This window comes from Lepisosteus oculatus, chromosome 4 (assembly GCF_040954835.1).
Source record: "Lepisosteus oculatus isolate fLepOcu1 chromosome 4, fLepOcu1.hap2, whole genome shotgun sequence".
Classification (NCBI taxonomy): Eukaryota; Metazoa; Chordata; class Actinopteri; order Semionotiformes; family Lepisosteidae; genus Lepisosteus; species Lepisosteus oculatus.
Window position 1 is genome coordinate 35,860,189 of NC_090699.1, and position 15,044 is coordinate 35,875,232.

Here is a 15,044-nt window from a genome sequence, read left to right on the forward strand (position 1 = left end):
AAGATGGTGGGACAGACTAAATCACGTGACTCCTTCTCTTGTGCTCTAAGTCTCACTCTGGCTGTCAAGCTGGGTATTGCTTGGGGTTTTCTCGTGTCAATGACAGCTTTAGGTTTCAACTCTGAAGAACTATCACATAGTGCTTCGGTTTTCAATTTGATGTTTTCCATTAACAAAGCTGAAAATCAAACAATCTTTTTTTTTGTTAGGGATGGAAAGATCATTCTCCATCAGAGAAGAAGCTCTTTCAGCGTGGAGTACTGTGCTCACAACCAGGAGGTGAACTGTGTCGACAGCAGGGGTGGAGTCATTGTCAGTGGTTCCAGAGACAGAACTGCTCGGGTAGGTCCGGCCTGTAGCAACAGAATGTATTCTGTGGTTCTGATTCTGGATCAATTCTTCAGTTATGCATCCTGTATACTGTCAGTGTGGTTCATGAGTCTCTCACCTGGGAAGTAATTTTAACGATTTAAAACCATTGCTTTTCATAACGTTGACAGTTAAAGTCAGTTGTTTGCCTGTGTAATGTCCAGGTATCTTACTTTACCAGAAACTGAATAAATTAAGTATCAGTTTTCTTGTTCTTCATACCTGTACAAAATATCATGTCAGACTTATTTTTATTTGCAGTAATGGTCTATTCAATAATTTGGTTTACCATTCCATTTTGATAGCGTAGTGTTTTTTCATTTAAAGACGGGAATGCAATCTCATTTAGGATAATTAAACTATGTTTCCTGATGTGAAACTTGTGGTCCTGTTAATACCTGTTTAACCCCTCCTAACATATTAAACAGGAGTGAAAATTATTAGTTGAGCTGCAAATGTTTTTTTTTCCTCTCCATTAGGTTTGGTCATTGTCATCAAACAGGCTTGGAGAGTGTTTACACACAATTCCCACCCTTGACCGGGTGTGGTCTGTAGCGATCAGTCCTTCACAAAGGTAGGGGATGTGTTCATTTCTTATTTTCTGGGTGGATTTGTTTTCAGGTCAACTGTGCAAAGAAATAATTTAAATCGGAACAGATGTTTATTGGTAAGATGAAGGGCATTTATTGTTCTTAAAAAAACTTTTGAGTACACTCTTGTTAAAAGTGTAGGCATGTAAAAGTTTATTTTTAATAAATGTAGGAAGTGTCTGACCTAGCTTTGATGGATTCTTAATCTCTGAGGCATTTCTCCCAATATGTTAATTAGAGGCCTTATTTCCTCTGGTGAAAAAGTCAATATGAAGTATTGTAAGTGATTAGTGCTTCTTGAATAAGTAAAGTGTGAGACGTGTTTAACTTTCTATTTCAATGGAAGTGCTGGTTTTGGAACATTTGCTACTGGAGATCCCAAAAGACTTATGTGAATAAAATGACTCAACATTGCTTTGCTATGCAAAATGTTTTGGTCATGCAAATAAAATCTGTTTAAAAACTTGCATTTACCTACCTTATCAAAAGGCCTGATGGTTTAAATCATGACAGTCTTGCTACAGATGCAGAGAGGAAATGCCCAGAAAAGTGCAGAGTCACTGGATACCAACACAGGTGGCCAGATCTGTACTAGGGAGTCCTCAATTTACTGCCGTACTTGACTGTGGGGTCAAATAGTGCTTTTTTAATGCAGGTAGTGGCGAATGTGATACCGTTTCTCTGTGCTTACACAGCGAACACAATCGCCTTTTGTTATTTTTCTTCAGTGCCTCTATGTTGTAAAACATACAGATTAACTCCGATTTACTGTTGCCTTTGTATTGATTTAACTTATTTGGCTAGCTGTAAAAAACACTTGCTGGCAGAGCTCTTAATCAAGCATGAACAGAAACACATGGGTCAATCTGCCTCCCAGAAAAGGTTTCTGTGATTTTTAGCCCCATGACAGCCATCATATACCTGGCAATGTGCCTGATAAAACCCTGTAGCCATGCTTTCAATATGTTTGTGTCCTGGGGAAGATGTGTTTACAACAGGTGCTCTAACACTTAGCTTCAGTCTTGATTGGTGCCACCACTCACATACTGTAATGAGCATTGTGCCACAGAATTAATTTCTTCCACTCTTGGTGTCTTTCTAGAAAGGAATATTGTAATCTGATATTGCTGAAGATTAAGTGTTTCTGCGGACTGTTGAACACATGGCAATGAACTATCTGCTTTGTGGTGGGCAAGCAAGTAAACTCTTCAATGGAAACTCTAAGTTCATGTTTGCACAAATATTTCTATCAAAGCAAGCTCGGTTTTTTAAAAAAAAAGTCAGTATTGTTGCATCAAGCATGCCTTTTGCAAGATATATAAACGAGTTTCTGGGGTAACCTGAATGAAGTCTAGTGAACCTCTGGATACTATGCATGAGCCTAATGACTGACTTGTCTTCAAAGAGGTGTCTTGGTAGTTCTGTCACAGTACAGTGAGTTCCTTTTACAAAATCTATGGGGAGACTTAATTACTAACATTCATAAGAGAAAGCTGAAGAAGACTTCAAAGGAGAACAAAATCAGTTCTTTTTTGAATGCAGAAAGGTGGGTCATGCTCTGTCCATGGTGTAACAGATGAACTGGCAATAGAGTGGCAATACATTTTTGTTTCATAGAACACCAATGGTTATTTCAGTCCTATTGACAGCAAGAATGTGCCTGGCTGAAGGTTCAGGAACAGTTACCAAAAAATGTCAAGCTTCTGTGAGTAGTGAGAACAGCTTGACCAGGACATTGTATTGCATAGTTCATGCAGCAGGATGGGTCTTCTGATGTTCCGATGAAGGTAAATGATGTGTAGAATTGAGCTGCATGTTCCACTGGTTCCTGAGGTTAAAAAGCATTGAGATCTTGAGGTTGATCTGTCCAGGGTAAGTGGTAGAATTTGGTTTCTTGGCTCTGAAGAGAAACCTAACACTGGGCAATCCTTAATTCCACCATGGACAGTGAATGGAGAGTGAAGTATGATACGCTAGCAGGTAGTCGACAGTTACTTATTTTCCCTATCCAGATTAGACAGGAGTTTCTAAAGTCTTCCAGGTACTTGCTGAATCCTTTTACATAAGCCATTTAAAATGTAATCTTTGTAGTTATCAGCTACAGATAATTTAGTTCACATGAGTAGCTCTTTTGTTTAAATTCTTTTTTTTAATCATGTGTAATAAAATTATACTAAGATGGATATCTCAATGAAGTGATACAAAATACAGTACTGTACGATGTATTCAGGAAATGAAAGTGACCTAAAATCCAGCTGGACTGGAAGTGGAGCTGAGGCTTTGATTTCTCAGGCATGTTGACATCCACATATGTGCTGGCATGTAACACCCTTCATGTGCTAACGCATGCGTGTTGGGATACCTCTCCTGCCTGACATAATGCCTTATACATCAAGACATAAATACTTATTTTCCTACAGGACAAAAACAGCCCTTATTACCCATCTCCTCTGGCCTCACTGACACTTAACCTGGATTTTCGATCACCAATACCTGGCCATTTAAGGTTTGGGGCTTTTTTTATCCGCTCAGCCGATTTATTAAGCCCCGGTGCCCCCTTTCCCTTCAGACTCTCTTCAATGCAAATTTTGGAATTAGAGACGATTATCCACGTCATTAATTCTCCAATTTGATGGCTGAAATAGCAAGCCCTGAAACAGACTGCTGCCCCCAGATAATGGAACTGCTTCTTTTAACATATTGACGATGGGAGAAGTTAATTAAAATTCCTAGGAATGGAGGTGTCAGCTAACCTATAAACCCATCGCTTTTAAACAAATCACTTTCCTCGGGCCTGTGGCAGGGAAAGGAATGAAAGAGAAGGAACACTTGCTGCATCCCTGTTCACTGTATTCATCTCTGCCCTGGAATGCGTGAATACCCAGTTTGGTACAAGAGGTATGGGGCTTATTCTAATTATGTACTGGGTCTGCAGTTTATTTTCTGTCGCAAGACATTTTTCCATCTCTGGATGGAGCTGATTGAGTATTATGTGTTATAATGAAGGATTCACATCACAGAGATGAGAATCTTGGATAAGTTATTGGTCTTCTTCTTTACCCATCCCATTTTCTGCTGTGAACCATATAGCTGACATACCTTTTGATATCTGTGTAATAAATGACCACCCCGTTCTGCCCATGCACTTGAAGCTACTGCCCTTCATTTTTCAGCCATTGCTTTTTCCTGAGACGTCATTTTTTGTAGGATAAAAATGCAAATGAAATACATATATAGTTAGCTGTTTGCTTTTTGCTATTTTAAAAGCCTTTTTTTGGGAAGTGGAGAATAGCTCTTAACTTCCCTGCCCTTTAACAGTTAGTCAAACCAATTCTGTGCTGATTGTGTAGAAACTTTTACTTGCAACCAAGTACGTGACTGATTCGTTCCACTGCTGTGGGTAGTATCAGTTGTCTGTGACAGGGTGGACACTTGGTTCTTAACATGAAGGTGCACAAGCCACTCTGGTGTGAAATCCTTTGTTGTGTCTTGCACATTTGGCACAAGTCATAAGTGAAAATGACTGTGGCTTTAGCAATGCAGTTATTTAGTGCATATCATGCCTTTGATTAATCAAAATTTAATCCATTTAAGCAGCCTTTCTTGAGCACTCAGATTACCGGCAGAAACCATAACTGTGCCAAGTAAGACCACATTCATAGAAAGGTGTGACCCCACACAAACATAGTCGCATAAAAAAGAGATACTACAGTATGTCAGGTTGGGGAAAAATGGGATACTACATAGTTGTAGTTGTTTCTGGAGGCCCTCTTGTTCTCCTGCAAGTCATGTGTTTGTCATGATTGCCATTTAGTTAAGCAGGTGGGTTATAGGGAAAAGTGCTTTTAGTCTCTTCAGAGTTCGCTCTTTTTAAGAATGCTGCGTGCTGCGTTTCAGTGTGGTATCCTTAAAACTAGCCTTTGGATTTTGTCAGGCTCCCCATTCTGATTAAAAAAGGCAAAGATGTGATAAAGCTGTAGTTGCAATACTGTGAATGTGTTGAATTTAGTAGGTTCAAACAAAGAATCCTGACCATCTCTGGTCTTTTTTTTTTTTAAAAAGTGGGGAGCACAAACTGTACAAAGATTGAAGTAATTTCACTGTAGATACCTCTGAATATGTTTATATGAAGCAAAACCTTTTTTTTATTTTTTAATGTTACAGCTCTAGCAAATGAGTCTGTGGAGCTTTGTGGAGAATAAAAAGGCCTAGTTATGGAGAAGCTGAAAGGAGAAAAGAGTGATTGCACAATGCGTGTTTTAATTTAGAAAGCTGGTGGAAAAAGAAAGCCCCTTGCAAATGTAATTGTTGCAGCTTCACGCTTGAAGTATCTAAAGAGCTGGGAGTGAGAGGAGAGAGCAGCTGTGTGCTGTTTGGTTCTGGGGAGTGTGCTGTAGGACAGAAAGAGGAAAACACTGAGTGAGCCTGCTTGCTACTGATTCAGTGACTCAGGTGCTTGGGGATTTATTGCATAAATCTTGTGTTTCCTGGTTTAAAAAAAATCCTTAGGTGAAACAAAATATGTCATTTTTCTTCTGAGCTAGCAGCATCCTAAAGTGAAATGTCCTTTAGTAGGGGTATCGTATGTAGTTGACTGAGTGCCAAAGTTGACTCCCCACAGACTTGCACTGTGCCCTGCAGGTGCTCAATACCAGCAGCACTTCCCAGACTTCCACCTTTGACAAACTGCTTTTTAGGTTTTAGTTTTGTTGGGGGGGGCACATTGCTTTCACCTCCATTACAGCTCTGTGTAGCTCTCCATAGGCCTGTGCAGCATTCACATAAATGTGACATTTTCACCGTTTTTGATTCTTATTCTTAAAAAGTTAAAAGGTCTAAATGTGAGTAACAGTAAATGTAATTATTACAGTAACTGTAAACAAAAGATCTTTTGAACTGGATACATTTGTAAAAAATATGCCACAAGCTGAATTCAACTCACGTGATTTACTTGTTACATACTAGTCCTGTTGCATGTTATGAAGTCTTATTGCATATATATTGTCTTAGTCTTATATCTTAAAACATGCAGACTAAAACAAACTTTCAATCTCTCGATACGTTCTAGCCCGGCCTTGTGTGCTCGGTAGTGGTAGAGTAACTTGCCTGTCCACAAGCACCAGCTAAAAGTTCTTTTCAAAGAGTCTGTCCCCCTGCAGAACACATTCTGACCCAAATTAGTTCTGAGTTAGGGCATGTGAGATGTGGTAGACGTGGCTCTGCCCCCTGTCTGAACGAAGCCTTTGTCTGTAGCTTCAGGCTTCAGGCTGTATGCCCGCGTGTGTGGATTCCTGTGTTCTCTTATCTGCAAGAAGGTCCTTTTGATTGCTACTAATGGCTCCTAATTTACATCCTATTTCTTATCTTTAGCACAGTGCTTTGCCTGTGGCTGTTGTATATGGGGTATTGGGAGATGCCATCGTTGTGCTAATGGCTTGCTCAACCAGTATTAGAAACCAACTTCTGAGCTAAGGACCAATCCCTAGGTTTTCTGTTAGGGATGGTGATACAGGCATTTCTTCTCTTTCACAGTGCAATAATCCACAATGACTGGAAAAAGATTTGTGACTGTAGCTTTGCTGCTACCTTCTGCCTTGATCTCCTCTGATCAAGTCACTGGCAGGAGTGGGGAGCTCAAAGGGAAGCTAGGGTGCTGTTTTAAGCTGGTGGAGCAGTAGGTTGCACTCTTCCCTCTGGACCAGACCTGACAAAACCTTGCAGTATGTTCTGTGGGTCGATGTGGTGGATGAAGTGGTTCCCCTTCTATCTGTGAAGCTGTTTGGGATGAAAATCATTATAGAATGTATGTATTGTTTCAGAATTCTATTTTTAAGCCATTATGTATGACAGTCTTATTGTTGTTAAATAATGATGAAATAATAGAAATAGAAGCAATAAGAAGGACAAATTGCTTTTGTTGTGCTTCATGTATGAATAGTCTCAGTTTTTCCCTGCGTAAATGATGATGTATTAAGAAAAGGAATGCATAATTAATATATGTGCACATTTCAAAGGATGATTCGAATTGAGTCTAATATTTATGGTAAATGCACATGGTTTATTTTAAACGAAGATATTTTCGTCTTCTGCATGCCTATTTCTTTCTTTGCTTCCCTAGAAGTAACTACAATTCATTACATTTTAATTTTACTTCTGACCGCACTGTTAGTTACATAGAGGTTTAGTGCAGTTTCCAAGCTATTTATTTCTGCTCTTTTCCTAGCTGGCTTAATTAGAGTTCAGCTTTAGTGTGATCTGTGAAGTCCTCAAATTAACCACTTACATTTTGACAGAGGAAGAATGATTCTGTAACTTTAAGTCCCAAACTGGGACTTGGTATGTTGATTAACTATAGCATTTATCCTTTTATTTTTTGTGTAATTTTCATTTATAGTTCAACAGGACCAGGTCGATTAATGTGCACTATGCCTTTACCTTCCAAGATGTACGTTTGTTGTTAACACAATGGGGAGTCACACTTAATGAAACATCTGATGGTTTAAAATGTTACTCTTACAGCCTCTGCAGTTTCAGTCATTGCTGGTATTTGTCAGAAAGATGGCTTTGTTTTACGTTTTTTTAGAAACAGAATTTAAACAGTAAGCTCTTTTTATCATTCCATCCTTCAGACAGAAATCTTGAAAGACATAATCCAAGTCTGATGGGTCATTTTTTAACCACAAGGTTTTGTGAGATTTTGGTGTTTAAAACATTTTTTCCACATATGATAGGAATGTGATACGTTAAGTGATTGATCCTTTAATTATTGTTAAAGTGATAGTGGTTGGAGATTATGAAGGTTTGATTTGGGGCAAAAAAAACTGTATTCCTTTTAATCATTTTTGCCGTTGGGTGGGGGTTCCTGTCTACTTATTTACTCTTTGCAGTGTGCCTGTGTTTTTCCAGCTTTGATCAGGGCCGCTCCGACAGATAATTTAGCAGTCGCATCCCAGGGTGGAAGTGTGGAGTTAATGTTAAAATTGCTTTTTGCTGCAGTGGTGATGAAGCGGAGAGAAGAGTTGTGGAGGGGAGAGAGGCACAAAAATGGCCGTAAATTCTGAACAGAGAGCTGATTAAATCTCAGGGAATATGGCCCAGAAGTTGTATCCTCTGCTCCGCCAGGCTGTCCTACACCAGTGTCCACCCCCTTTCAGTTATAACATTTGACACAAAATAGCAGTCTAGATGGGTAGCAGGTGTCTTTTTTTAAAGTGCATTTTCCAGCTCTGTCTCTATTATACTTAAAGATTTTTTTGATACTGTGTGTAGAGCATATTCCGAAACTCTTAATATGGAGTTTGCCACTTTTAAATTTTCATGTAACTGCAATGTTTTCTTTTAGTTTCACTCTTTGTTTATTGATAAAGACAGTTTCTTCATGGTTAAAGCAAAATATCTGCTCTATTTAAAAAAAAAGTGAGATTCTTTATTATCAACAGGGGGCAATTTCCCCATGGAGATAATGAAGACTCTGTCTCTCTAATAATATAAGTGCTCTTTTAACATGTAATGTGCTGTAGTAAATGTGTAAAACATGTAAGAATACTAAAAGAAAAGAATAATACATCTGGATTGCTGTTGGACCTTTTTGTAACCAAACATTATGTGGTTATAGGTCAGTGTTCAATGTGCAAAAGTCACTGACCAAACATTCATTTTTTGCAACTAGCTGGATAGTTTCAATCTCCAGGTTGCTGCAGACAAGATTTCCAATACAGGTATTAGTGGAATACACAGTTCTAAGGTGCTGTGGGATTTGATTTACATTTTAACTATACAGGTCAGTATTTTTCCCCTTTCCTTCAATAGCACTGTCTGCATCTATGCTGATTGATTGCTTTATACAGCATTTAATGTGTTAATAACAGCAAAATGAGAAACCAGAATTAGAACATAAGTTAATTTTTTCCCCTAAACAAGGCAACTCACTAAAATTCATATATATATATATTATATATAGTTCAGGTGGGTAGCTGCGTCAGCATGCGTAGGCTGCAAAGGAACAAGTAATAGGTTTATTCCATGCTGAAAAAAAGAAGAAAGAGAACACAACGTTTCGGCCGTGGAGCCTTCTTCAGGTGTGGTATATATATATATTATATATATATACTAAGTAAGTTTCACATGTTATTGAAAGTAAAGTTTATTACACCTAGAAAGGGCAGCAAATGTATAATATCTAGATTTGCTTTTAATGACTATGTTTGTAAAACACCCTGCATAGTTGAAGGTTTAATTGGATAAATTGATAACAATTAGCTAATCTGCGCTAATCAACCAGGAAAGGTGCTTTTTTTGGAGCAGGGCCCTGACATTGCCAGCTTGAGTCTGGGCTGTGTCATTACCCCACTGTCACTGGGAGTCCCCAAATGGTACTGCAGCACTGGCCCAGCACCCCCTAAGGTAGGATGGACGTAGGTCCAGCCTAGTGTCAAATTGAGGCTAGCCCTGTTAAATGCTGATCACCTGTGATCTTTGTTTTATCAGTGAGAGCTGCATCAGTGCTACAAATGGTGCAGACTCTGCTGTGGGCACTATGGGCCTGACTGTGTGAAGAAGAAGCATATGGTTCTGACAGTCATGGTGAGGCCAAGATTAACAACTGCTTACTTCAGAGTTATAAAACGAAGCAAGAAATCAGCATTTACAAAGAACTACCATGCTTCTGTTTTTCTTTAAGTTATAGGCTAATAAATAAATAGGGTGATAAATTATAGGCCAATACATTACATGTTCATTAAATTCACCAGTTTCTCCATTTTAATATCGTGAATATTATAGCAAAACACTTATGGTTTCCAGTATCCTTTATACTCTATTCTGGCTTCTGTTTGTAGCTCACCCCTGCGTCAAAATCCTGGCGTTGACCGACAGGCCTTCCAAGGGGAATGTTCCAGCATTCCACCTGACCAGTGTTAGGCCTCGTGTTCCTACTTCGGCACAGAGGTCCAGTTCCTCAGGCTGACTAGCAGTGCCATCGCTGAAGGGCTGCATGTCGCAGAAAAGACCATTTTGTGCTTTAGCCCCAAATGTTGGAACAATTGACCTGTCACAGTGAGAACCATGGACCTGGTCATGTGTTCCTTAAGAAACTGAAAAGCAGCAAGGAAACATCTTAGCCCTGTGCAACATCCTAGCACTTTTTATTGTTTAATAATTGCTTTATGCTGCTCTCATATACAACTTTTGAATCTTGACTGGAAGCCATTGTATTTAATTTAGAATACAGGTGTCTGTGTTTTGAATACAAATGGCTTAGTTTTGGTTTATTATGAATCCTTATTTACAATAATGAAGCAAGTTACTGAAATTTAAAGCAGGATGCATTAATAGATTAATGAATAGACACCAGCCAGCACAGTTTAAAACACTACTTTAGATCTACAGCTTGCTGAGCACTGGGAGGGACTTAGCTTGCTAAGTGCTGGAGTGAATGTAAAAACATTTTAAAGAAAAAAACATGTTTACATTTTTTCCCTCCTTTGAGATTTTCTTCCTTATCAGCTTGCGTGAGGGCTGTAATGTCCCTCCACCCCCACCCCAAAAATGGATTTCAGAATAATTTAAATGTTCTTGAGAATTAGAGATGTAAGATGGATTCAATGTGTGATGGGACCGGTAGGTTTCTTCCAGAGGTTTACTTTTGTCACCATTTTAGTATTTTTTTTTTTGCAGCACATCCCTGCTGCTTTTCCTTTGATTCAATACCAGACAAGTGTAACAAGTGACCATACAGAAACTTGACTGTGCTAGAACTTGGCGAGCAAAGCAGTCTATGTACACCTGCAGGAGATGATCTTGAAGCAATTTATAGAAGAAAAGAACCACCGCAGCACAAAATGCAGTTTAGTTTGCTTGCGGACTACAGTGTGTAATGCATCTGAAAGCTGTTTTCAGTTATGGCAAAACCTACAATGTTGGGAATTTTACATTTGAGGCAAAATCAAGGATGTAAAAATGAAACCTATTTCAGCATCTCCTGAAAATGCATTTTTTTCCTGCTTCCTATTTAATCCTTAATTTTGCCTCTAAAACGTTTTGATAGGTTAAAAAATAATTACGGATGATCTGTTTTTCCTGATCTCAAATTTGAAAATTTTAGATGGCACCTGGATGAGTGCAGTCAGAGTAATTCACCTATTATAGTAATTCATCAATTATGATATATTGTATTGGAGCATCTTAAAAGTTAGAAATGTTTGCAAACATTTCTAATTTACTACCCTCCATCCTTGAAACAAATTCAGCCTTAAGAAATCCTAGTTTGGAAGCACTTTGAGAAGGAATAAATATCAAATAGAAGGAAATGACAGCACTATTGTTATATGAAAACTGTTAAATATGGAACTACAATGGATTGAAAGGAGATCATAATGCATGTGAAATTAACTAGTACTCACAGTGCTGCCATCTTTTTTTTCCTGTAGATTCTCTGGACAGGACACGGGTCCCTGTGTGGGACAATACTCCCCCTGCTGTCTGTCTCCAGGCTTCATCACAGTGCTTGACAGGGAGCTGATGGCTCATTATCCACGTAATCCAGTTCTCTCTCCTTGCCATATGTCGGTTCTGGACGTTAATGTAGCTGACAGTCCCCAGTTTTCCGTGGAGCTTTTCTGTTGTCAAAACCGGTCCAGCTTCTTTGTCTTCTGTTCCTACTTTTTTACAGTTGCTTTATAAAAAAAAAAAAAGACCACTTGGTTAATATGAAGAAAATAGAGCAATAGATTTTATGCTTCCTCCAAATACTATTGAACAAAAAAGTAAATCTGAAACCAGTAAATATTTAAGCTTTTGGCATCAGTACACATCCTTCAATGGGCCGAAGAAGTATGAAAACAGTATTTCTGGTTATCTTGAAGGTCTGTTCTGAACCTGATAAATTAACTTTTTTCATGAAGGTGGCATTAGAAATGACCACCAATTTTCATTGCTTTGTTTCTTACCTAGGCAGGAGAGTGAAATACTGTAGTGGTTAGTGTCTGGACTTACAACTGGAAGGATGCGAGTTCAAAAACAATAAGGTGTCCTGCTATTCTACCGTTGAGTAAGCAGTATAAAATTCATTCCATGTATTCTCACTAGGTGTTTGTGCTTTGGTTATGCATCTACTTGTTTTCCTTCAAGATCTAGAGAATATAATAGAACAATGTGAACCTGTCTATACAAACAATATATGAAAATATTTGTTGGGCTTTAATGCAGTTTGTACAGTTTATTCAATTATATTTTTCTTGTGTGGAAGAAATTTCATTTGTCATATCAAGGTCATGCTGTACTTTGTGCTTAAAACATTTCTAAAAATTTAATTTTAATATCCTGTCAGAACACAAAAAAGACTTAGTGATTGCTCAGTGCACATTCTTCTACACTTGGAGTGACACAAATTAAAATAAGTTTTATTTCATAATTACTGCAGTGTCAGATTGAGAAGTCTTAGGCTGCATCTCAATCCTGCCTAAAGTAGGATTAGTGCAAATTCTTCCCTGGACATTTACATATGGGCTGCTTGCTAAATTAATTTGCTACAATGTTGACACATCCTGTCTGTACTGAGGATTTTGTAGATGTAGTGATCTCCCATTTATGCTAAAACATATAATCATTTTTTTAAGCGACATCCGGCAAGCCCGAGGGGTCTTTTTTTCGGTCGTCTTTTAAAAATTCCTTCTAGATCATTTTTTCTACTTTTGACATAATGTTCAATGTGTTTATTCAGAGAAGACAACAGAATATTGCATGATACCTTATAGAATATTGAACAAATGTGACCATTCGTTATGGTATGTTGATAATTGTTCAAAATACTCATGACATTTTGATTTGTCTTTCCCCAGTTGCACCCTGTGCAACATCCAGACGGTCCATAAGCCTCCAAGAAGGCTGTGGGTTTTACAACTGGTCTGAAGTCACCTGAATGCCTGTGGCCCCGAGTTGGATGGATGTGGTTGGGAGGTGGTGCTGGGACTCTGCAATAAAGGACCCTAACTAAGTGTCAAAGGGCCTGGCGCACAATGCTGAGCAGTGGGTGGAGGTCTCCACTGACCACTCCAAAGGGAGGGGGTTCTGAGGCACTCAAGGGAGAAGCCACCCCGAGGAGAGGCAAAAAAAAAAAGAGGAGGGGGGTGTTTTGTCCAAAACCCGTCAAGCACATCTACAAAGTTGTTGCAGGGCAATGCCTCTGAATTTTTCAAAAGAAAATGATTGTTTGATAAACCGCCCAGAATCACCACTTTCTCACAACGAAGGGAGCATCACCTCTGACCTTTGTATAAGCGTACAGCGAGACTCGCTGCTGCTACCCCAAGCCCCCCCCCCCACCACCCCTCGCCTCCATTGCTCCGCCCCACTCAACCGCAAAACTTTGATGCGCGCGTCTCTCTCTCTCTCGTTTTTTTGGTCCCTCTCGAGCTTTGTAGAGCGGGCTGCGCCTTTGGAGTCAAGAATGCAATTAGTTTTTTTTTTTTTAAAAAAAGGCGAGGAAAAAGAGAAGCCGCAACAATAAAGCGATAACGGATAGAATGTACGTTCCCACACATTAAATATGGGGCGTATTTTTGTTCCCTGGGAGCAGAGGGAGAGAGCAGCTTCAGACAGCAGGTGGTGTCCCAAATAACCGCCGTCAGTATTCCCCATCACTGCAGACTTCGTTCAAAATCCAGTTCATTAGAGACATGACCCATGCAGGTGTAACTGGCTAGACATTTCAGACAGAACTTTTAATAGCGCGCTTGAAAACTCATATCGGTAATGAGATGGAGTAGGCTACCCTGTACTTCAGATCTCAAGTTTATGCCGATCCCAAAGAGAGTGCATAGTGTTTGTTTTTCAGCGCAAAAGTGGAGGTTTCAGGGTTGACAATTTGCTCAATGTGTTGTTGTTCGGGTGATAAACACTGCAAAATCTTTGAAGAAAACAACGGAATTTTAAAAACTGGTGGGATTGTGAGTGATGATGAGAATGTTCTGTGCTGATTACCGGGTTTTATTAAATTCTCCTCTGTCTGTATGCACGTGAAGGAGAATAAAATAATAATGAAGTTTTTCAGGCTTGTTTCGGTAGTGGCTGCTCAGATTTGTTTGTTTGGTCTTCTCTATTACTGGGAAAGACAAACACTTGCACTTTGTAAATGGAGTCCTTCTTAATTCTAAGCAGAAGAAATACAACGTCCTTCTTGTTGTAAGAGCTATTTGCTCTTTAGCAACCTGGAGGTAACAGTGGTTTCAGATGTGTTGGCACTTCAATGATTATTTTTTTCATAAGACTGTTCAGAAGGTTGAATTGATGGGTTGCTTGAGTAGTTGTTGCTTGAGTTAAACTTTGTATCATTTTAGGCATATTTGGGCATATTTTTTAATCTCAAAAGAAGATTTGAGATAGTTTCAGAGGAGAGTTTTCTGAACAGACATTTGAAGATGTGAAGAAGGTACCTCTTGCTCGATTTTCCTGAAGACCCCCCATACCCCCCCATGAGTTAAACTGGAGAAGCTGGAGACTGTGGAGAATATGCAGTTCTATATATGTTTCAGAGTTTTTAAAAAGCATGTGTATGTGTGTATCCAGGGATGCAGCATATTGGTATGCTAGGAATACGGTAAAAACTTAAACAAGCTGAACAGTGTTATCCTTTTCCTGAGTCGTAAGTCATTCTGCACATCACATGCTGCTGCTGTTGACCTGTTCCAGGAGTGGCCATTGTCCCGCAGGCTGTTGCGCAAAAGTTGGGAAGCCTGTGATACTTAGCTTGTACACATGAGTTGACCAGCACTTTTTTTTGGTCCTTTTTGGGGGGTAATTGCCCCCCCCCCCCCCGACCTTTCCCAAGAGGCCGTTCCACCCGGGCAAGCAAAAAGCTGGTTTCGGAATGTCCTCCTGACCTCAGATAGTGCGGACACAAACACTGTGCCAATAGGTCCCGCTGCTCTGGTGTGAGGCAGACGGAGGGGGCCGCTAAGTGCAGTGAGCTAACCCCCGGCGTGGACGTTGCCTGCTCGAGGATGGTCCAAACACATCATAACCCCTTCAATTCAAGCATGTTTAGCAGCCGAGATGAAAGCGCTTTTACAAACTAGATACATCCAGCCA

At 39.5% G+C, this 15,044-nt stretch overlaps 1 protein-coding gene across 2 annotated transcripts in view; it reads left to right on the forward strand.

Annotated features, from left to right (window-relative positions):
* fbxw4 (F-box and WD repeat domain containing 4) overlaps positions 1–15,044 on the forward strand; it is a 53,770-nt gene that overhangs the window by 7,209 nt on the left and 31,517 nt on the right. The window contains exons 4-6 of one of the 2 annotated variants that reach the window (XM_015347582.2): positions 210–342; positions 849–943; positions 11,387–11,654. In XM_015347582.2, coding sequence (XP_015203068.2) covers positions 210–342; positions 849–943; positions 11,387–11,639 — 481 coding nt within the window. In that variant the 3' untranslated portion in view covers positions 11,640–11,654. Of the gene's footprint in view, positions 1–209; positions 343–848; positions 944–11,386; positions 11,655–15,044 lie in introns of those variants that run through there. The other variant, XM_006630809.3, reaches the window with a different exon arrangement.